At 32.9% G+C, this 25,239-nt stretch overlaps 1 protein-coding gene across 3 annotated transcripts; it reads left to right on the forward strand.

Moving 5' to 3' along the window:
* Nucleotides 1-8,990: 8,990 nt before the first annotated feature.
* Nucleotides 8,991-20,150, forward strand: LOC133837347 (proline-, glutamic acid- and leucine-rich protein 1). Of its 3 annotated transcripts, XM_062268072.1 has the most exons (9): nt 8,991-9,150; nt 9,252-9,462; nt 10,782-11,325; nt 11,386-11,553; nt 13,895-14,002; nt 15,404-15,536; nt 15,588-15,728; nt 15,784-16,464; nt 20,064-20,150. In XM_062268072.1, exons 1-8 carry the CDS (start codon nt 9,058-9,060, stop codon nt 16,462-16,464), a joined length of 2,079 nt encoding a protein of 692 aa, XP_062124056.1. In that variant the 5' UTR covers nt 8,991-9,057; the 3' UTR covers nt 20,064-20,150. The 3 variants fall into 3 exon arrangements, with proteins under 3 accessions (XP_062124056.1, XP_062124055.1, XP_062124057.1); XM_062268071.1 differs by lacking the exon at nt 20,064-20,150 and having other exon boundaries at nt 15,784-16,530; XM_062268073.1 differs by lacking the exons at nt 15,404-15,536; nt 15,588-15,728; nt 15,784-16,464; nt 20,064-20,150 and having other exon boundaries at nt 8,992-9,150; nt 13,895-14,020.
* Nucleotides 20,151-25,239: the final 5,089 nt, after the last annotated feature.

Genomic DNA, 25,239 nt, shown 5'->3' on the forward strand with positions numbered 1-25,239 from the left:
CTCAAACAATTGAGTATTTATGGTCACCCAAAACTATTCATTTTTTATTAAATTTATCGATAAACTGTCCGTATATTCCTATTTCTACAGTAGAGATTCTATAATGGCAGCGTGCTTAAAAACTAACAAGTTGTCGGCTTCAAAATGTAGAATAATAATTATGTTAATGTATTTATTGTATATATTTTATGAAACTAATATCCTATTTAGAATAAGCTGATGTGATTCTATGATGCAAGTCGTAACACCAAAATCGCATCATTCAAACAGTTGTTTAGGCGTGCAAACGTAAAGAAACTTAATCAGAAAGAAGTTTATCAAAGGCAAAAAATTATCAACCTGAAATTAACAATTTATGAAATTATGAGACACTGATACAACTTATTCTGAACAGTTGCACTTGATCTATATAAAGTATTTAACAGCAACCACTTTACTTTTAAAAGCTGTTCCCAGATTAGCGGAAATGCGTTTTTTTCCGCGCAATTCCATATACATAAATAATACTCGAATATTGGAACGCAGGTGGATGTCAAATCGGGTCCTACACAGATGAAAAAGAGTCACTATTGAAAACTATGATAAATTTAAAATTAATGAAAACTCGTGAAAAGAAAAAGTAAACGTAAAGCTATGGATTCGCTGGACTGTATATGACATTTAAAATACAAAAAATTGCGAAAAAGTTACAATAAAATTTGTGTGGGACCATGTCGCTCTAAAAATAGGCAAAGAATATGAGTTCATTTGTTTCTTTTCACATATAGTATCGGAGTATTAATATGCTTAAAAATTGTTATGTGCGTCAAGATAGCTCCGCAACTTTAGCGTCACATATCGATAAGAAAATATCGGAAGAACTTATAATTTCATCTTAAATTAAAAAAGTTTAAATGCAAAACAATAGAAAAATTGCATTCAGTATTTATGCACTATAATCGTGAATGAAAAAATTGGGGTGGCAACATTTTTGCCAATATCTATAGATACAACTATAAGGAAGATATGTAGCAATTTTGGTTGAAATCCTTTAAACCGTTTTTGAAAAAATTGACCTTTTTTTAACCCACAAAAACAAGTTCATTTCGCATGAGCATCAAGTAACTGGAACCAGCGTGGAACCGGTCAGGCAAGAGCCGACTCAAATCGGAAGACTTTAGTGTTAAATAACACCCTTTGGACTTTGGCGGGACTTTAAATATTTGCTGAAAATAACTAAATGAAACAACTATAACTATAATTTATGTATTAATTTATTATAATTAATAAATATGAGCAATTTCATATTCTTATTTAAGTCGTAATTTTGCAGTTTACTAGAACACTATTAGCGGCAAAATACTACGTTATTTTGCTTTTTGTTTTATTTAAATCGGTAGAGCCGTTTTCGAGAAAATTTAATTTTTGTTATTATTGCGAAGATTACAAATCAATTGAATTTGCCATGGCAACGCTTATCATCTGCTAAGCTAGAACAAAGTTAGTGCCGAATTATTGCTTTGCAGATTTTTCAACATTTTAATTATGTACACAATTGCTCAATACCTTAAAAAATAGATAATTAACATATGTATAATTTCTCAATATATACTACATAGCAAATTATCACAATTTCCAAGAAAATTCAAAATACATCTACATTTTTCGATTATACGCTCTCTTAGACTTTGTCAGAGAAGGCGCGCAATGTTATAATATAAACATAAAAAATTGTTATTCAAATCGTTTAAAACATTTTCTAGAAAATTATAGTGATTATGCCAAATTAATATTACTATGGTGGCAACACGTAATGGCCACGCTTTCTGAAGCTTGGTGACAACTCTGTAACATAACGGAATAATGTTGTATGATCTGCTAAATTGCTGCACAACAAGTAATTTACAAAGTTAAAAGTTTATAAAGTGAAAGTAAAATATATATTGAAAATGGCACGTCAACTTATGTCCACCAAATCGTAAGTACATACAGTAGCACATATGTACATTACATCCAGTGTGCACCTTAAGTGCGCATACAAGTAATAATTTCAATGCTTCTTATGCATTTATAGCAACTACGGATAAGGATGCTATACAGGAGGCAGTTTCCGAGGGACTAATTTCCGGAAGCACACTTTTGACGTTGGATTACAAAATATTGTTGGATAAACTAAATAGTACCAATCAGAAACGAGTGATTCCATTTGGCAACACTAGCAAGACTAGTTATGCCTTGCTAAGGTCCTTCCAGCATGTAAGTATTAACAAGAAAGCTACAGTCGAGTGTACTCGACTGTGAGATACCCGCTACCCATTTTGAATAAAATAAATATATTTTGCGGTATTTTCTCAAAATATACCGTATATTTGGTATATCGACATAGTACCGCATTCAAAATATACACTAGACGGCACAATATACCAGATTGTCAGCCAAAGCAACTAAGACCCCTAGTAAGTATGCGTTTTTGCACATACAAAAGTATTTCTTTAATAACTTCCACAATTTTTATCTGATCGCAACCAAATTTTCAGAAATCATAACTACTATAGTATTTATTATATATACCAAAATTCTAGCTTTAAAATTACGCTTGTTATTCGATTTTTTTGATTTGTGGGGGCGGAAGTGGGCGTGGCAAAAATTTGAAACAAACTTGATCTGCGTGCAAACATAACAAATGCTGTCGAAAATTATAGCTCTATCTCTTATAGTCCCAGAGACTAGATCTCAGAAGATCTAGGTGTTCATACGGACGGACGGACAGACGGACAGACTGACATGGCTATATCGTCTCGGCTGTTGACGCTGATCAAGAATATATATACTTTATAGGGTCGGAGATGCCTCCTTCTACCTGTTACATACATTTCCTGTCGGCACAAAGTTATAATACCCTTCTACCCTATGTATAGCGGGTATAAAAATTTGAATTTAATGTATGTAAATTCTAATTTGAATTTTTATATATGGGTAATTCCATAACGGAATTTGTCCCGTGCGAGACCCTTTACATTGAAAATAACATAAACTGAAACAATTTTGAAAATAAGAAAACTTTATTTTTATAGCTTTAATTAGGGCTAAGAATGGTTTTGGAATTTTCTTTCTGTTTTGTTTTCTGTTGTGATAATTGCAAAAATTAACCAATTCGTACGCAAAACCAAAAAATGAACGAAATTATATATTTTGTGCTTATCTAGAGCTTTAACATTCACTTATTTTCAAAATTGTTTCAGTTTATCTTATTTTCACTGCAGTGCACTGTAAAAAGTCTCGCACGGGACAAATTTCGCAGCGTATGGATCCAACTTGCAATAGCTTCATATTTCAAGGGTCTTTTGATGGGGTAGTTAAAGTATTTGTTTGATGAAATAATTAAATTTTGTTCAATTATGTACATATATAGTAGAAGTTCCATTTTTCCTAATGTTTTGTTCAATTTTGTACAAGTCACTATTGGAAAATTGTGTGCCGTAATGTTGACGAGACAGTTGGCTTACACAATACTGAATTAAGAATATATTTAAAAAATTGTTTAGGTTACGCCTATTCGATAGACAATGTGCTAAAATTTTAGAGTTCATTTAAAAAAAGTATATTGTATATGTTCTCTTCTGGATTAATTTTGGCATAGTTATGGATTCATCTAGTAAAAGACCAAGCAATGAGTCGTTTTTGAAAGTAGTTAAGCATAGTATTATTAAATCTAACAATAAAAAGGGGCTAAAATTGGTCTGCTTTATTCGGAAAATTGAGCAATGCTCTCTTTCCGTCATGAAGCAGGTTCAACTTGCGCTCCCTTCACCCGACCAACTAACACGTAGATATCATTAGACCTAAAACTAAAAAAAACTTACAATTAAAGAAAGTAAATATTTAGATGAAACGGCTGGTAAGCGAAAGCTCTCTAGACATGATGTGGGAATTTTAAAAAATTCCATGACTTTTAAAGTCAAAGATTGTAAAAAGAAACAGGTTGAACAAAATTTTGAAGAGGACTACTCGAATTCAGCCATTTAAACCAAATTTGATATGAAAGATATCTACAAGCAATTAATTATTAGGTTAAAATTTCAAACCAAAAACTTTAATAATGTCAATTAGGCCAATTTTGTTTTAATAATGATAAATTAATTGGCAAGTATATTAAATCTCATAAATTTTAATTAAAATAATTGATATAAAATCTCACGATTTATTTATTATTATTTGAACGTTGACGTTCTAACGGCAGTACCATCAAGTGGCCCACCGATACCAAGCACGGGCTTGTTGACGCGCAGTCAAAACAACAACGTACATTAATCGAAAACCCGAATAAATGTTAATAGACGTTGTACACCTATGAAAGTAAACTAGTAATATTATATTAATAGGGGAAGTAAAAGATGTGAGTATATAAAAGATAAAAACAATTAAATACTCGATAAATATTCTAATTTAAGGAATAGATTTACTAGAGCAAATTAAGTTATACAAATTATTATAATTCACATACAGAATACGGACGGGATTATGATAAGCAAAATTATTAGTTCTACTTGGTATAAAAAGAGGAAGAAAAGTCCTGGAGGTCCTGTTCGGAACAGCAAAACTAATTTGACTAACCATCTCCAAAGAGTCTATTTAACCATTAATCAGTCTCTGAATGAAAACAGCACCTTCAGTAGAAGAAGGAAGGTTTAGTCATAAAAGTCTACAACGGAAAGGTGGTACTCTTATATTAGGGATCCAATTTAGACTACAAAGAGCAAATATCAAAAATTGTTTCTGCTCCGACTCAATCATATCTTGATAGATCCTATACTGGGTATTCCAGACAAGAGATTTATACTCAAGTATAAGACAAAGCAAAACAAAGTTTTTATGATGTAGGGATTGTTGGATTTTTTCGAACAGTGTTTGATAATTCCCAGTACACCCTTGGCCCTATTTAAAACCGACGGAATATGTTTACTAAACTTTAGTTATGCATCACACAGAACACCTAAGTCATTCATGGACTCTATTCGCTCTAGAGGAGTACCATATAAAAGATTGTTATTTACAAACTTACATTTATTGCAATTCAGATTTAACTCTGCACCAAGATTCTAGACGCTAAAGGTAAAATTGGAACAGTAAGCTCGCAAGACTATCATTAAATGTTAGGCAAAGCTTAACGTCATCATCGATAATTAGCACACGGGAATGCTCTATAACAAAAGGAAGGAAGTGAACAATAGGGGACCCAAATGACTAACCTGGGGCCAGAAGTAACTTAGAGAGATTTATATACAAAGATATGAGGGGATCCACTCAATTAGGCTATGAGGAAACCCTAGAAGATTAAGTGTATGGAATAAAAGGTGATGATTCACCGACTCAAAAGCATTTCTAAAATATGTGTAAATGACATCCGATTGCATTTTATAGTTGATTCCTTTAATTACAATAGAAGATTGGACCTAGATTTCATAAAGGTGATAAGGTGAAATTATTAGAGGAATTTACCTGATGAGGATAAGAGAAGGAAGTTTGAAAATATTGAACAGAATATGGGCATTTCCAAAATCGCGCACGGGACATTCGTACGCGTTCAAAGTAAAAACACGGTAAAAAGGAAATGTTTTTTCAAATGAAAAGCTTAAGGTATAGCATTTTATTAGCTCTTTCATTCGTGCAAAGATTGATGTTGGATATTTTTTCATTTAGAAGATAATTGCAGAAGTCAAGTGATTCGCACAGGACACAAAACGGAAGTGGTTTAAGACCAAATCAAATTTCAGCGAATCCAGAGGCAATATTTTAATGCAACTAATTTTAAACTTTTGTGCATTGATGCCTCTTTAAAAAGGTTATAATTTTTTTCAAAGACGACTTGTATTTTTTTTTTAATTCAATTTGAAGTAAATTCGCACGGGACATTTTTTACCGCCACTATTTTTATGTTATTGTCATTGCTGTTGCTGAGAAATATTTAAAAAACCCATCGAAAAAACATTTTTAAATTAACAAAAATAGTGAATTTATTTATTTTTACAAAAGAGGAAACTTAATAAATAATTTGATAAATTGTTGTGTTTTTTTAAATCGAATATTGTCATTAGTATAAAACTCTTTAATTGAGTTAACTAAGCTCTCTGGTAGGGTCTTTTCGAATTCAGTTTTCGTAATCTTTTTTTGGGAAATTTCTTTAAATTTGTTTAACAAAATTTCAAGTACTCTTACTTTCTTTTCTAAATCTCTTGGCAGAGCATTCTCAATCTTTCTTACAGCTTTCCCCAAGGTTTGCTTGCATTTGTAGGGATTTTTCTTTTTTGCAGCATCGTTTTCAGCTTCTCTTTTTTCTGCATCTCTCTTTTCTGCTAGCCTTTGTCGATATTGGCTCTTACGTATGCGCTCAAACTGTCTCCTGTTGTCCACTATTTCATTAATTCGATTCGACGCCGTTTTGCAGTTTGGCCTAGTGTTCTGCATTCTTTCCTTGTTCTTTAATTTATAATTTTCCCATTTTATTGGGTCTTCCTTCAGCTTATCTCTCTACCGTTTACAAATTTCTTTTCTTTTTTGGCAACTCGTTACACTCATCTACATTTAAATAATTTAAAATTTTATATAGTTTAATAAAATATACAAAAATTATTTATGTAATTATTGTTGTGTACTTACGGTCGCGCACGGGACAAACTTTAAATGATCACCAAAAATACAAATATTTCTTTTTTCTCCAAATTTTTTTTTATATATTTACTGCACGCACAAACTCTGTTTGCAAAAAAAATTTGATGCAATTCGAGCAAGTGATTTGGATCTACTGATAAGAAATGTTGTTTTTCGGTCGCGCATGGGACATTAAAATAAGTGATAAAGCAAATCAAAATTTTTACCGTTATAGGTGATCGCATGTTACTTTTTGCGTTCTCTTTCGTTTCTTGCAATTTCTAAATGATTTTACAAAGCAAAAGTCAAAGCATAATGCATTTATTTTAGAAGTTGTTATCAAAACAAAATACATATGCCCTACAAACATCATAGTCACAAGAGGTGCGTTTGCGCGACCTTGCATTCGAATATTTTGAAATCTATAAATGATAAATGCAAAATTCTTTCAAGTTTATTCAACTTGAATATTTCTTTATGTAATCATGTTGAAAAAAATCATTTTCAATAACTTTCAATTTTTTGGCCGGGGTGGACCTTTCTGTGAAAATGCCCATATGTGGAATTCTTGATGGATCACAAGCATTAAATAGCGAGTTCAAAGAGGTATACAAAAATTCAACCGCTATTTCCATGTTCCTAGACTAAGAAAGTTACGACCACTCAGTTTGAGATATTCCGAAAACAACGAGAGCGCTCACCACATCGTACACTAGACTCTGACGCAATATATGGAAGCTGCAGCAAAATCTCTAAAGTGGGATGCTAAGGATCTTCAGGCGAGGATATTGGAAAGGTTCTCGATAGAGTATAGAAATCTGCGTCTAATACAAAAATGAGGTCTAGAGACCTGTTTTAACAATGTGGAATATCATTAATCTGAGACAATGATGCTCCAAAAAGACTATCAATAAAAACGTGGGATGTAGAGGGGCAAATTCTTGTTGGAATATCATGAGATACTAGCTGTATTAAAATCCCCAAGGGCATTTAGTAGTGAATTGTTTGATAAACTTCTACGGTATGGATTCTCTAGATGATTTTTATACCCGCTACCCATAGGGTAGAAGGGCATTATAACTTTGTGCCGACAGGAAATGTATGTAACAGATAGAAGGAGGCATCCCCGCAAATCAAAAAAATCGAATAAGAAGCGTAATTTTATAGCTAAAGCTGGTATATACAATAATTACTATAGTAGTTATGATTCCTGAAAATTTTTGGTTGCGATCAGATAAAAATTGTCGAAGTTATTAAAGAAATACTTTTGTATGGGCAAAAACGCCTACTTACTAAAGGTCTGAGTTGCTTTGGGTGACAATCTTGTATATTGTGCCGTCTATGGTATATTTTGAATGCGGTACTATATCGATATACCAAACATACCATTTGGTATATTCTTAGTATTTTTAGTATATATATTTATATATTTTGAGAATAATACCGCAAAATATATTTCTTTTAATCAAATTGGGTAGCGGGTATCTCACAGTCGAGTACACTCGACTGTAGCTTTCTTACTTGTTGTTTACACTGCTGTGCTAAGCAGAAACCACCTTCCGCCACCACAGAGTATTTTTTTGTGATCGACCTACATATATGGAATAGAACATATTGTTTGTCCGCTAAGTCAATATATATGTAAATAGAATATTCAAATGTACTATTAAATTATGTTTATAGCTTAGTTATTTAATTTAGTTATTTTCTGCAAGTATTTAAAGTCCCGCCAAAGTCCAAAGGGTGTTATTTAACACCAAAGTCTTCCACTTTGAGTCGGCTCTGGCCTGACTGATTCCGCGCTGGTTCCAGTTACTTAATGCACCTGCGAAATGAACTTGTTTTGGCGGTTTAACAAAAGGTCAATGTTCTCAAAAACCGCTCTAAGGATTTCAACCAAAATTGTTACATATCTTCCTTGAAGTTGTATCTACGAACGCATAAATGGCAGACAAGAAAGCCAAAGAAAGTTATAGTCATTAATCGGCAACATTAATTTTTGTGGTCATTATTTATGGAGCTGAGGTTATTGTAGTTTTCCCGAAATATCTCGAAACGGTTCTAGAAAATTTATGATTTTTAAGTGCATATTCATAAAACAATACTCTATAACTTGTCATAAGCCTATTTGGCGACAACTCATCAAAACCGAGATTTTGGTAAAAATAATGCTATCCAAATTTTTGGTTCACGTTCATTTTAGTGCATATATACTGCATGCAATTTGGAGAATATAGATGCAAAAGAGCAAAAATATAAAGGTTATTTTCCGATATTTTGTTTATCGATATGCAACGCTAAAGTTGCGGAGCTATCTTGACGTACATACATAATATTGATATAAAATTGAGGAAAATAGACATTGCTTTTAACTATCGATAATAACAATCGTATTAGCACATGTTTTGAAAACAACAATTCTGGTGCAGGATGTTTAATAATACAAATATGATTCAAGCACTATCGAAGTCAAATAGAGTAAATATTAATGTGTATCTCAATACTGACGATGTCCATCACACCGTAAGTTATGACTGATGTTAATAAATAAAATTATTGACAAGTATTTGAATATATTTGCACATACATATGTATACATGCATGTGTGTTGTATGTATTTACAGATCGACATGGTGTCTCATACCCAGTATTTAAATGCGCTACTTTCCGAAGCGAAAACAAGGGCAATTGGATTGCGTTTCCTTATTGTATGCTTGAATAAGTATCCACAAAATGTTCCGCAAAATAAAGCGAATTTTTGGATAAATATTATTTTAAGAGCATGCAATAAAAAGGAAATTAATTTATATGGAGAGCTTATCTATGAAGCTTTGGGTAAGTAGCAATATTCAAATGTAACGGCAAGACAGGAGTTCCATCATCTAACTGATAACTTTTTACAAAAATAAAAATGTATTTAATTTATTTTTTTCTTTGAGAAAACATTTCTTCGCTCATCTAAGAATCCAACAGCAGAAAACAAAGATAGAAAAGTTGTTATAATTTACACATGCCTATTACTAATATTCCACCAAATGTAACCAATTTTAAAATCAAACCAGGACTGGAAAAAATCAATCAATGCAAGAAAAAGATCCCAAAATTAGAATACTCGTAGGGTTGAATGGTACTATAATATTGTGCCGCCAGGAAATGTGTGTAACTGGCGGCATCTCCAAGCCCATAAAGCCGAGACGATATTGCCATGTCTGCGTATTCTTCCATCCTTATGAGCACTGTGATCTCAAAGACTATAAGAGATAGAGCTTCAATTTTGCGATTATTGTTGCATATGCTTCTTCTATATGTTTGCTTCGCCCACTATGCCCCAGAAAATCAATTAGCAATCCCAATAACTACTTTTTTTATGATTCCTAATATAAATGACAAGCACATGTTATGTATGTATGTATGTACATGTTTATCACTTCTGACTTTTTTAATCTTTTCTTTTTAAACTTTTAAATATTATTGAGTGTTGTGTTAGACACCTTTTACCTACTGAAAGTGAAAACGAGCAATGCGAGCTGCAAGTCAGCAGGGAAGATCACTATTTGTAACCGAACAGTTTTCCAAGTCAGAAAAAAGGCGTAAAGTGACCTCAGCTGAAACTATTAAATTTTGATCACGCCGCCTAACGGGTAGGAATGGATTAGCTATGGCGCACTTCAGTGCAAACAAATAATATGGTCACAGACAAAAGTAAATAGCTTTCAGTCCGATGGTAAGGAATACTACTGACACTGGTCATACGGAAACCATTAAGTTGATGGTGTGGGCTGCTTTTCGTGGTGGAACTTGCGGCTCATTGGTGAAAATCTATGGAATTACAAAGAAGGAACATTATCTTGAAATTTTGGCTACCTAATTTTGTGCTAGGATTTTTTATTTGATCGCACGAACTAAAAATCGTGACTATAGTTTGAGAACTACTATAATATTAATGTGGATTTCTACTTACGCAAGAAATTCTGTTAAGTTCAACCTTCAGAGGTGTTTTCGTCTAAACATCTTATGGTAAAGAATAATTTCCATTCCGAGCAAATACCATAATTACACTTAAGAATTTTTTTTGGTATTTAATTTTATTTATTTTATCTAATTTTTTGCAAATCTAGCCAATGTGTAATTCATAAATTTTTTTTTTTCTACAGCATTGCTCGTCCGGAATTTCCAAAATGAGGCCGACACGTCGAAATGGTTTGGATCTACGCATCTATTAAAATTGTATGGGACTTTGAGTCTTATTACAGAAAACTCAAGAATGTGCTGTACTATCTCCGCATTAAAAGCAATAAAAGAATGTGTAAAACATTATCCTGGACATAGTAAAGCTGCGAGAAACTTAGTAATACAATATTTAATTGGCATATTAGACATCAGCAACCAAGATGTGGTTTATCTTAGCGGTTGTTGTTGGTTAATGTTACAACAAGAACGGACAAATGCCAACACCGCTGGAAATTTGCATGAAAGAATGCAATGGCAAAACTACCAAATGGGAATACTGAACAATTTAAACATCCTTTTAAATCAAGTATTCCCCACGTATACAAATGCTTATTCAACTTGTTCGACTTCTGAAACGCACAAATTCGAGTACTTTATGGTTAAATTACATGCAGACCCCATTGAAAGAGCATCACAGGTGTGCAGGCGCTTTAGTAATTTGATTGAATTTCTTAAAATAGCGTTAAGGTGTGTAAACCGAAACTAAATTTATGATATAAATAATGATTGACTCATATTTTTTTCCAGTTATCCCTATCCTTCAAATAAACTAATAAATTCAACGAAAATATTGCATCTGGTTCAAAGAGGATTAGGATTGAGTTACATAAATTGTTTTGGCAATACATTCCTTGGATACCTTCTACCTCATATTCATACTAAGTTGATAGAACTTTTGGAAGTACTAGTTGCTATGTAAGTAATAAATATATTTATGTATATTTATAAAAAGTCAGTTGCGCCCATAGTTTAATATTATATATACAAACAAAACAAACAGAAAAATATTTAACAAGTAAGAAAGCTACAGTCGAGTGTACTCGACTGTGAGATACCCGCTACCCATTTTGAATAAAAGAAATATATTTTGCGGTATTTTCTCAAAATATACCAAATATACTGCAAAAATACTAAAAATATACCGAATCGTATATTTGGTATATCGACATAGTACCGTATTCAAAATATACCATAGACGGCACAATATACCAGATTGTCAGCCAAAGCAACTAAGACCCCTAGTAAGTAGGCGTTTTTGCCCATACAAAAGTATTTCTTTAATAACTTCGACAATTTTTATCTGATCGCACGCAGATCAAGTTTGTTTCAAATTCTTGCCACGCCCACTTCCGCCCCCGCAAATCAAAAAAGTCGAAGAACAAGCGTAATTTTAAAGCTAGAGTTGGGAATTGTGCTATATACAATAATTACTATATCGTAGTAGTCATTGATTCTTGAAAATTTGCGATCAGATAAAAATTGTCGAAGTTATTAAATAAATACTTTTGTATGGGCAAAAACGCCTACTTACTAGGGTTCTTAGTTGCTATGGTATATTTTGAATGCGGTACTATATCAATACACCACATATACTATTTGGTATATTTTTAAGTATTTTAAGTATATTTTGTATATTTTTGAGAAAAATACCGCAAGATATATTTTTTTTATTCAAAATGGGTAGCGGGGTATCTTTCAGTCGAGTACACTCGACTGTAGCTTTCTTACTTGTTTTTGGTTAGCTTTATCCAATTTAGTTTGTATAGATGTGTATTCTTTTTAGCTATTGCAAGTTTATTTTACTGTTTATTTTAAACAATTTGCAGCCAAATTAAAGGCAATTTTCATACATTACTTTTATTTATTAAATCATTTCTTTGTCTGGGGCTCATAACAATGCTTTAAAATAGACTTTTCTTTTGTCCTGTTATGTGATTAATCTCAAAAGGCTATTGATGGGTTGGTGTATCACTGAGACGAAGACGGTTGCACAACGTTTTGATATTGCAAATTAAAAAATATCTTTTTTTGTTTTTATACCCGTTACCCATAGGGTGGTAGAGGGTATTATAACTTTGTGCTGGCAAGAAATGTATGTAACATTTAGAAGAAGGCATCTCCGACCCTATAAAGTATGTATATTCTTCATCAGCATCAACAGCCGAGACGATCTACCCATGTCCGTCTGTCTGTCCGTCCGCCCGTATGAAACACTGGACCTCAGAGTCTATAAGAGATAGAGGTCTATTTTTTTTCGACAGGATATATATATATTTTATATGGCACTTACAAAAAAAAACTGTAAGATTCCTGGTTGTACTTCCGAAATAAAAATTGCCTACCTTAAATGATTACATTAATCCTGTGCGTTTCCTAGAAAAAAGACTACGATTTTCATTACAAACAAGAAAGCGAACTTTTTGTACACCAATATTTGAAGCTTTGTAAATTTGAGTAACTTTTTTAATTGTTATTGTGATTACTAAATTTTTTGTTGGCCTATCTTCCCAAAGTCGCCTCGAGGTAGTTCAAGGATATTTCCCTATAAAACTCGATCCGTGCAAAAGTTAATGTTTGTTTGTTTGTTTTCTTTGTAAACAGAAAACACGTCACATCTTGGTAGCCTCTTCTTTTTCTTCACTTTTTTGTTTACTGCAAACTTTTCAATTTATGAGTTGCCATATAATCTTAATAACATACGCTGAAAATGTTTTTTCACATTGCACAATCAAAATAATAAAAAAAAGGAATATAAAATAAATATTTCTTTACTTGTTTTTAATAAATTTTAACTACGTTCAATACCGAACACTTGCCACAGACCTTCAAGTGAAATTGAAGTGAATTTCGAGTGCCACTCCTGATAGATGTAAAACAATGTCGGCCGAAACGCGAATGGGGAAGTTCCAAATTTGTGAATTGAGTTAAGTAAATTCAGAGATAAAATATTAAGTTGCGGGAAGACGTTGCACTTTGTATAAATTATGCAGTCATTTTGGAATCAGCCTACAATTTAAAAATAAATGCTGAGTAACTCATATAATTTCAACCAAATGGTCATGAATTGAAATTGGGAAAAATCCTTAAAATATAAATATTTTGCAATATTATTTTCGGATAGTTATTTTTTAAACTTTTATTCACATAATTGAATAACATCTACTAATATAGTTTAATTTCAAATCATTTGTAAAATGTCTATTCTTATCTTTTTTACTTTGGTATCTCAATAAAGTAATTCCATTTTGTTTTTAAGCTGCCACACTCAACTAAGGATGCATTTCCGATTGATAACAGAAGTTCTACAGGTGGCCTTGAAGAGCACAAGAGGGTCAACACATGATGAATATCAACAAAAATTTTAGTAAGTTTATTTTTTAGAATGTTTATATAAAAATTTCTCAATCGAGCATGAAAGCGAAAGTCAGGCGTTTAGTGTAAGAGTCCAGCTCACATTTGTTATTTGGGTATATCAACCTTTTGCACATTCTTATCTTTGTATATTGTATTCTAAAGTTACAGTCAAATCAAACCATACAGACGTAGCTAGCAAACGTTACAAACATTAATCGTTTAATTAAATTGGGGTTTCCAAAATTTTCACTCTAATCGGACTATTTTGCGTACTGCAACTTTCGAATAATAAAATAGCAAGCCAAATCTGCTCCGGAAGAGTTCAATATCAATAGCATTATTGCAACCCCAAAATAGTAACGTTAGATTAGAACCGTTCGGCTCATTTCTAAATTTTAAAGCAGCACACAATATTCGGTACAGGCTCAATTCAGTTACAGATCGCATCTTAAAAAAAATATTTAAATCAATGGTTGAGATATAGTTCCAGTGCTACAGGTATTTATCGCAAAGTAAGAACTCGACGCTTTTGGCTATTTCAAATGCGAATTTTAGCGGAAGGAATGTTAATGTGACCACTTGATCATAAATCATTTTTTAATTTATTGTTGAACATAGTACGAGTATTCAAGACAAGTCCAGAAAGGTTACAACAGGATTCAATATAATTTTAAATAGATGAGAACTAATTACGATTATGTAATAATGCAACCAGAAAAAAGAATTTAATAAGCTATTTATTTATTTGTTTAACTTGCAAGATATTAAATTTGTTTTTTTTTCCATATTATTTAATTGTAATCAAAACGATATATATTTATCAAAATCTAGTCAAATTTTCTACAACAATATAAGTTTATAATAGTCAAAACATAATATTTATTATTATTAATATTTATGTATTTATTTTAGCGTATAATGTGAAGTTTTAAAACAAATTTGTAAAAACGATGTGTATATATGTATATCCAGCTAAATATCAACTTTAGCAAAAATATTTATATCAAAGCACAGCCCAACAGAAGCTGTGAAAAGCTTGATGCTAATAATATAGAATAATACTCATTTTAAAAATTGTTTTGCAATTTAAAAATTAAAGGTCAAATATACAATTGAGAAATTTATGATCAATCTATTTCAGCAAATATTGTATTCTAATTTGAGTTTTTCCATCCTAATTCAAAACAACTGATCCCACGATGGATGTCTCTAAAAGTTAGTTGCCGCTAGTTATTAAATTATTAATCGAATACTTGAATTCGATTAGCTATTAATTATGTATATACTTCCATTAAAAGTGCTATGAACGAGTACACAGTCTATAATTTTATTCGGATGTGTGCATGTACAACAAATGTGAACTGATTTCTTATAAACCTCATCTTATTTTTTTTTTTTTGGTTACTTCTAGTTCTCTGAGAATAAAAGTTTATGATGCCATTATCTTATGGCTTTCCATATTTGTTGAGGGAAGCGGATATGATTTAATGATAGATAACCTTATTGAAAATATACTTGAAGATATAACGATTAGTCAAACAAAAGTAAGTTTTGCCATATCTTTCCTATATGTATTACAATTTCTAATATTGCAGTCCAAACTTATAACTAAAAACAACGGCACAGAAGGGATGTACGTTAACACAAACAAAGCATTAGTTTGTCGACAAGCGTTACGTTGCTTACAAACGGTTCTTGTTTCATTTGGATATTTATTAAAACCTTCTTTATTAAAGGTGAGTTAAAAATTATACTGCCAAAGAACTATGTTAATGATTTCGCTTATAATAGGATTTGTTCAACACACTATTGGAAATAGCTGTCGGTATTTTTGAGAATTCTACCATTCTACAACATCCTTATAATGACTGGCTCTGTCGTTTGGAAATATATAAATCTTTATTCACATTTACTAAATTGCGAAATCTTCCTTATCCTCCACCCATGGAAATATATTTGCACATATTAAATGAATCTTACACAAAAGATCCATGCTTAAAATTACGCACCATTTCCAAACATATGATAAAGTCAATTGAAACAATTTTACATTCGCAAAAAGAAAGCTTAATTTTTCAGCTCCATGTTGAAAACATGCCGAACGTAAAATTTCAATTGTTTAAACGACAAAGCAACGGAGATATAGAAAAAAATATTAGCCATGAAGAAACAATCGAAAGTTCTGAATCAAAAATCATTATTTCCAATAACGAAATCTGTACTGATTTTATACCGACACAGAAAATGCATAAATCAAGGGAAATAATTTTTGAAAATCAACATAATATTGATTGCCACAACGAGCTACATTTAGTAGAACTTTTTAATAGTAATCAACATATTAAAACACCTTCGAATCAGAAAAGTAAGGACTCATACGACGGAGAGAGCTTTAATATATGCGAAAGTAAATGTGATGATGATCAGTATATTGCTGAACTTGAAGCAGCATTTGTCGATGAACTTATATAGGTAATAATTTGTAATTTTTCAACTAAATAAATTTATTGCTAAAGTCTTCTGAAATAAAAAAATTCGAATTTTCTTTGTTTGGAATGAGTATATCCGATCTCAAGAGCCTGATGAGATCATCTGTGTCTGTTTCTTTGTGCCAAAATTGCAAAGAGTGGTAATCTAAAAATAGGCTGGACATTTTAAAATATTCACAGAAATATGTTGTCTATATGACCACGACGAATTCGCACGCTCTAACCGGTAACAGAATTGTAACCCTCCATTATTTGGTTAACATCGCCATAGAAAGGTAGAATCTAAAAGTGAGTGTCCATTATCTCAAATTGGCCTTTTGGAATTATAAGATCGCGCATCGGACATTGCACTATGGGCAAAAAGTCGCAAAGTGCGGCATTTTTACATTTTTTTTTTGTGTTCTGTATCATTAAATTGACTTTATTTTTTGAATTAGAATACTTCAAGAATACTGAAACATATTTTTAAAAAATTTTAGATTTCGTTGATAATTTGTTATTCGCCCATATTTAAAGACTATGGTCTGGACCCTCTAAAAAAAAAAATTTGAGGGAAAATTTGAGATTTTTTCTGTCAGTTTTATATTCAAATATTAAATCAAACAAAAAAGCTTGAATATGGAAGTTAATCGCCAAGGTATGTAATATTAATTATTGGCATTAAATTTTTAGTACATGAGATATATTGTCCAATCGTGCAATGTGTTGTTGGTATGTTTTTAGGTTCCTGGTAACACATGTATGTATATGTGTTACTGTGGAGTGTAACTAGTGCGTCTAGACCGGTCGAGGCAATATTAAAGCTGAATGTTATTAACCAAACTGTTAACAATCAAATAGTGATTAACATTGTTGCCCGTTTTTGCCCGATTTACGGCAAAACTTAATGTTGCAGTTGTATTTACGTCTTGTTATTCAACGTTGCTGGATTTTTGGAGTAACAACAGCCGCCAACAAACTGCTGTGAAGTAGTTTGTTTTGCAAAATATCGATGAAAATTAATTAAGTGGTGTTCAGCAAATCTTAATAAAAGATAAGCTTGTTCAGTTTTTCGGATTGAATAACACTAATTTATGAAACTGCAACAGAAAAGCCTGCGCAATGGCTTGCATCTTCATTCATAATTGAGTTTCTTAAGATGATGTTTCTCGCGAAAAGCGTCGTAAACGCTTGACGTATACTGAGGCAGGACCAAGGTTAAAGTGAAAATTAGCATTTGAAATAGTCTATGAAACAGAAAATTCAATGCTATTGTTGCATGACGTTTTGAAAAGTGTTTATATAATTTTAATTGCTACATAATGAGTTTGAGGTATGCCCATCAAAACTTAAAGTAGGTAGTACCTACTAGGTACTTGATGTACTTATACATTAATACTTATGAGTGGTATCCAATGTCTCCAATTTTGCATAAAGTACTGGAACATTGGCACCAAATTATGGAAACCTCCGTACTTCTTCTAGGGGCTCTCCGTGAAAATGTGTCAGAAGAGCGCAAAAAATTGTACAAACGCGATATGTTTTCTCATGCAAGGAAAAACAGCCGTCTGAATACTATATCAGATGTATTTAATAGAGCATTGGATTCCTCTGGCCCACTGCTTTCAACTATAAATCTAAAGATTAAACTATAAAAAAAGCCAACCAAGAGATGTTATGGTTCTTTTGGAATCTCCTGATATTTAGCTTCCAATAGCATGGGCATGTGTAGACGATAATGAAGTCGAAATTTTCGGGCAGAGCTCCCTGGAGTTGGAGGAAGAGCTTTGTGAAGAATAAATTATTAACTGGGCACCAAGGTATGGAGTCACAAAACATTATATTGGGCTCCAATTAATTTTTGATTTAATTTTGCATGGATCCAAATCAAATTTAAAATGTGAATTTCCTAAAAATATATTAATTTAATAAATTTAGTTTAATTTTATTAAATATATTATATTAAAATATTTTAAAACAAATTTACAAGAAAATGATAACCTCATGGTAAGGTGGGCGGGAAGGAAGGCGTGGTCCAATTGAAAAAAGAAAAAATCCGAAATTCGATCTTTATTTTTTAGGTATATGTACTAAGTTTCATGTTTCTATTTTCAAAAATGGTAAAAATGCCGCGATTCGGGACTTTTTGCCCATACTGCATTGGAGATATTCAATCGTAGGATTTTGTGAGATGGTACACAAAAAATGTGTTTAATCGCAATAGGGAATTGAAAAAAAGAAAATGGTCCCCAAAATTAATTAATTAATTTGTATTTGCTTTTCAATGCACTAAACTGTAACATAGTATTTTGACGTTTTGCTTTGGCATATGTGAATGAATGAATGAGTAATGAGACTGAATATGAATGCAATTTGTATGCAATACAAATAACTCAACAGTAGCTTTCTTTAAGACATCGTTAAGTGTGGCAAATATCTAAACCCAACTCGCACCCATACATTTTTGTTTTCCAGTGCTTCTCATCAGTTGCAAGCAGAGTAAAACATACACACACACCCAAAAATCATGTGGGTATCACGAGTGGTTGTGGTTGTCGCACCTCTTGCCCTTCATCGTTTCGCTATCGGAACGTTTCATGTTTTACTGCTGAAACAGCTGACTTGTGTTTTGGTCTTAAGTAAACAACGCGAACAAAATGCTTTTCGTATGTCCAATTTCCTGAGTGGATAGAACTTACATAAGGATAATTTTATCTTGCATAGTTGATTTATGCATTCCCTGCAAAAAATATCAGCCTTTTGTCTTTTGCAAATAAAGATTTGAAACTTAAAAAAAAAGATCAGTTGAACGGTAATCAGCTGTTTGTGTGTGTAGAGATTCCACTTTTAATGAATTTCATTCCGGTGATTTCAACAATTTTTTTAACTAAAAATTAGCACTTTATTTCATATTTTACCCAACAAATTTATTGCCATCCGTTTCATTAACAAGTATTTTTAACTTGCTTTTTCAAACCACCAAATTCATAGCTTAGGCGATAATTCATGGTGGCAGACTTATCGGTCGCTTACCAAAACGAAAATTGTTGTTGCCGACGGCCAAATTTTATGACCAAATTTGAGGTGGGATCAGAAATTAGTCGTTTTAAAATAATTACAAGGCAAATTGGTCACACTGGCGGTCTTAAGAGAACGACAATAAACCAATGAGTCAACTAATGTTCGCTTTGAACAGTCTTGCTTACGATCAATTCATGTTCGTTGAAGCAAAGTTTTGCATCACAAAAATCGAGTCAATGATCGGGTATGATTGAAAAAATTGTGATCGTTGCAGCTCTCTGTCACACACCCAAAAATCATGTGGGTATCACGAGTGGTTGTGGTTGTCGCACTCTTGCCCTTCATCGTTTCGCTATCGGAACGTTTCATGTTTTACTGCTGAAACAGCTGACTTGTGTTTTGGTCTTAAGTAAACAACGCGAACAAAATGCTTTTCGTATGTCCAATTTCCTGAGTGGATAGAACTTACATAAGGATAATTTTATCTTGCATAGTTGATTTATGCATTCCCTGATAAAAATATATTTGCCTTTTGTCTTTTTTGGAAATAAAGATTTGAAACTTAAAAAAAAAAAAAATCAGTTGAACGGTAATCAACTGTTTCCCACAAAAAAAGAGATTCCACTTTTTAATGAATTTCATTCCGGTGATTTCAACAATTTTTTTTTTTTTTAATTTTAGCACTTTAAAAAACATATTTTACCCAACAAATTTATTGCCATCCGTTTCATTAACAAGTATTTTTAACTTGCTTTTTCATTCCACCAAAAGTAGCTTAGGCGATAATTCATGGTGGCAGACTTATCGGTCGCTTACCAAAACGAAAATTGTTGTTGCCGACGGCAAAATTTTATTTCCAAATTTAAGGTGGGGTCAGAAATTAGTCGTTTTAAAAATAATTACAAGGCTAATTGGTCTTCTGGCGGTCTTAAGAGAACGACAATAAACCAATGAGTCAACTATTTTTTTCCTTTTGCAAATAAGATCCGATTTAATGTCAAAAAAGCCATTTAATTTTCATTTCGGCATTTCGTTTCGTTTTGCAATTCGAATTACTAATTACTTTAAAATATAATTTATATTAATTATATAAGTGGCTAACTGAATGTGTAAAAAACAAATTGCAAATTGCCGAGTGTGACTATCCACTCCTTTTTTTGGATTAAAAAAATGTTGTGCCTCTTTGGCACTCACATACTTTTCTTTTGTGTTTGTTTACAAATATTATAATATTAAAAAAAGTCTCAAAATAAAAAAAGCTTTAAAAAACCCCAGATATAGTCATTGGGTTGGCCAATCAGAAACAGTATCAAGTATCCTATATAGTTTTCATCAAACCTTCCGTAATGCTATATAGTTTTCATCATAACTATATAGGATATTTGGTTTAAACCAATGAGAAAATTCAATAAATAAAAGTGACTGCTCCGTAGTACAAAATATACCAGATTATCAACTAGCAGGTATCCTTCTGGAACCGACACTGACATCATTGCAGTAGATTTACTATAGATCAAGTATGCGCTCCGTTGCTTTTCACTTCAAGAGAACTATGTTGTACGAGAATATTTATACCCTCTTCCGGCAGGAAGTTTATGTACAGGCAGAAGGAGACATCACCGGCGGAAAAAAGTATATATTATTGATCAGCACGCTGCAGCGTTAGCAGCCGAGACGATATAGCCCTGTCAGTATGAACTCCTAGATTTAGAGACTATAAGAGAAAGAGATATACATTATTATACCCGATACCCATAGGATAAAAGGGTGTTATAACTTTGCTGCCATCCCCATTTTAACACGCTAAAAACCTCGTTCTTACACAATTGCAAAATATCGATAAATATTTTTTTTTGCTGTCAATTAACGCGATAGTGCCTTTGTGCTTGAGTCTTGCTTGTCCAAAAGGGGAATCCCACATTTGATCTGTCAAATGAAAGCGTGTTTTAGTAGGTGCAAATATATTGAGCTTTGTAGACGCGTAAATAAATTTTCAAAAATGTTGTGGTAAGTAAAAAGGTGGTAGAGCTTGATTAAATCAAAAAGTGAATACATAATTAAAATAAATAAATTTCAGCTTTTACAATGGCAGAAAGAAAGAACAGAGCTCCTTTAAAACGAAAAGTCATTTCAATAGAAACAAAATTCTAAACCGTTTAGACAATGGGCAAACTGTTACGGAAATAACAAGAAGCCTTGATTTAAATGAGGCAACAGTTCGCACTATCAAAAAGAATGAAACTGAAATACAACGAGCAGGAAGCTTTGGGTCATCTATATCTACAAATTTACCAGTAGAGCACGTGCACAAATTTTAGAGAAAACGGAAAGAGCACTTAGCATTTGGATTGAAAAAAAGATCCCTTTAATCGAACGGATCTTTAAGGAAACGGCACTCAGGATTAGACTACGCGAGCAAAATGAAGAGCCCTCTTCCAGCATAGATTCGTTGCTAGTAATGGATAATTCGAGAAATTTAAAAAAAGATTCTCCATTCATAGCCTCAAATTTATGGGCGAAACGGCATCGGCCGATGACGAAGCTGCTACCACATACCCAGAAGAAATTCAGGGGTTCATTAATGAAGAGGAATTCCTGCCCGACAAAGTTTTCAATGCTGATGAAACTGGACTATGCTGGAAAAAAATGCCAAATCGAACTTTTTTATCAAAGAATGAAAAAGTAGCCCCCGGCTTTAAGGCACAAAAAGATCGTTTTACACTTTTGCTGTGTAGTAATGCATCAGGCGACTTTCAAGTAAAGCCAATGCTTGTTTATAAATCTTTCAATCTCCGTGCGTTTAAAGAGATAGACAAGAGAAAATTACTCGTTTACTGGAAAGCAAATTACAAAGCTTGGGTAATTGCAGAATTATTTGAGGAGTGGTTCTTGAATGGTTTTGTACCTGAGGTTGGAAAATAAGTAAGAAAGTTACAGCCGAGTGTGCTCGACTGTGAGATACCCGCAACCCATTTTGAATAAAAGCAAAAAATTGTGGTATTTTTCAAAATATACCAAAAATAAAAATACTGAAAATATACCAAATGGTATATTTGGTATATCGATATAGTACCGCCTTCATAATATACCATATACGGCACAATATACCAGATTGTCAGTCAAAGCAACTAAGACCCCTAGTAAGTAGCCGTTTTTGCCCATACAAAAGTATTTCTTTGATAACTTCGACAATTTTTATATGATCGCAACTAACCAGGAATCATAACTACTATAGTAATTATTGTATATATCAAAATACGCAACTCTAGCTTTTAAATTACGCATGACGGACGGACATGCACACAGACGGACATGGCAAGATCGTCTCGGCTGTGTAACGAATCACTAATGTCGTATTCGTCTGGTGCTGGTGTAAGGTTTAGCAGCGTGGCGAACGTGCTGCTTCTCCGGGCTTTGCTCTGTTACCATGGGGTTCAAGAAAAGGGCCAACTTATAAGACTCACCACTTATAATAATAATACATTAAGAATTCGCGTACAATTGAGAAGACAGAGAAGGAGTGTAATGGGAAGGTTATATTAAACAATAGTGAAAGAGAAGGGAAAGTGAAGGAGAGGAAGGTAGGTTAACAAAGAAGACGGAGCCACTCTCTAATGCAACACTGCTATTATTGTGTGCAGACGCCCACCCTACCGTGATCCTGCATTCTAAGGCCAAAAATAACTGTTGGCAGGATCCCTAAAAGGAAGTGGTTCGGCCTACTCCTGCTTCGTGATGCATAATTCCAAATAAATAATACAAAAAAATAATACAAAACAAGTAAGAAAGCTACAGTCGAGTGTACTCGACTGTGAGATACTACTACCCTTTTGAATAAAAGCAATATATTTTGCGGTATATTTCAAAATATACCAAATATACTACTAAAATACTAAAAAATATACCAAATGGTATATGTGGTATATCGATATAGTACCGCATTCAAAATATACCATAGACGGCACAATATACCAAATTGTCAGACAAAGTAACTAAGACCCCCAGTAAGTAGGCGTTTTGCCCATACAAAGAATTTCTTTAATAACTTCGACAATTTTTATCTGATCGTAACCAAATGTTCAGGAATCATAACTACTATAGTAATTATTGTCTATACCAAAATTCGTAACTCTAGCTTTAAAATTACGCTTGTTATTCGATTTTTGATTTGCGGAAAGTGGGCGTGGCAAAATTTTAAACAAACTTGATCTGCGTGCAAACACAACAAATGCTGTCGAAAAAAAATTATAGCTCTATCTCTTATAGTCTCTGAGATCCAGTGTTTCATACGGACGGACGGACAGACACACAGACACACAGACGGACAGACGGACAGACGGACAGACGGACATGGCTATATCGTCTCGGCTGTTGACGCTGATCAAGAATATATATACTTTATAGGGTCGGAGATGCCTCCTTCAACCTGTTACATACATTTCCTGCCGGCACAAAGTTATAATACCCTTCTACCCTATGGGTAGCGGGTATAAACATGAAATTTTATAACTAAATACAATTTTACGAAGCTATTTTGCCTATATGCGTTGCGTTATATGCATTCTTAAAATTGCCGTTGTTATTTTATACAATAATACCGTAGTACTTGCATTATGAGTGCCCAAGAAACGTTGTTGTTTCAACTTTCTCGCCACATCATACTACACTTACAACACTGATTGACTCTCACTTATAAATGCATATTTGAACAAAACAACGGAAACTAACAATAATCAACAAACAAAAAAAAAACATAAGCTGCTATTCAGCTGTTCGCCATCCTCCTGGGTGACGCAGATACTCGGCCTCGATGCCACCACAAGTGCGGAGCAAATAGTCAATGGAGATCGCAAGGCTGCCGGACGCAAGTGTTTTCGTCAGCAGAAACACAGCCTGCTGGGAAGCAATTCTTCTGTGCTCAATGAGCATCTGCAGCTAACAACAGCTCATCTGTTTGTTTTGTAAAGACAACTGATGTGGCCAGCACAGCTGCGACGTGGAGCTTGTGGTGGCTGGCCGTTAATCAGTCATTTGTGTGTGGTGAATTTTCGATTGTAATGAATTTAAAATTCGACAACATAAAAATTTGGTGTTTAAACACAGTTTCTATATGGGTTTTATTGCGGAGTTGATATAGATTATTACTGAGTTTTGTCACTGGGTTTATATAAATTATTACTGCGTTTTATCACTAGGTGCCGAATCTAAAAAAAAAATACACAAAACTAAACTTAGAACGACAAAGAAACTAAATATACTTATAAAAGATATTTACCCTAATGAGGAAAACGGCACTTGATATTGGAAGATAAACTTCTGAAGTGGACAAACATCTATTACATTTGCGAAAAACAAAATTAACATATTAGTTTAACAATTATACATTGCAGTACCATTGTATACTTACAAATACGATATATGCAGCAGGCTTCACCAACCTCTTCACTGAGCTATATTTTTATACCCGCTACCCATAGGGTATATTCGATGTTTTGGTTGGTCCCCATACAAATGTATATGAAAGAGCCTCCGCTTAGTACGTCTCCGCTTTTAGCGACAAACCGCTTATACCAACAAAATTTTTCAGAATTCAACTGGATATTGTGACGTAAAAAAAAATACAGCGAAATAATGCCAACCAATTTAACAATGAAACGACGCAATGAGAAATGTATGTATTTATCAGTGATTGGCACCCTTGCTTGTGTGCATAGCAGCGACACGAAGGCCCTTACACTCTTACTACTCTTTGTCAGTT

The sequence above is a fragment of the Drosophila sulfurigaster genome, chromosome 2R (genome assembly GCF_023558435.1).
Source record: "Drosophila sulfurigaster albostrigata strain 15112-1811.04 chromosome 2R, ASM2355843v2, whole genome shotgun sequence".
In the NCBI taxonomy this organism is placed as follows: Eukaryota; Metazoa; Arthropoda; class Insecta; order Diptera; family Drosophilidae; genus Drosophila; species Drosophila sulfurigaster.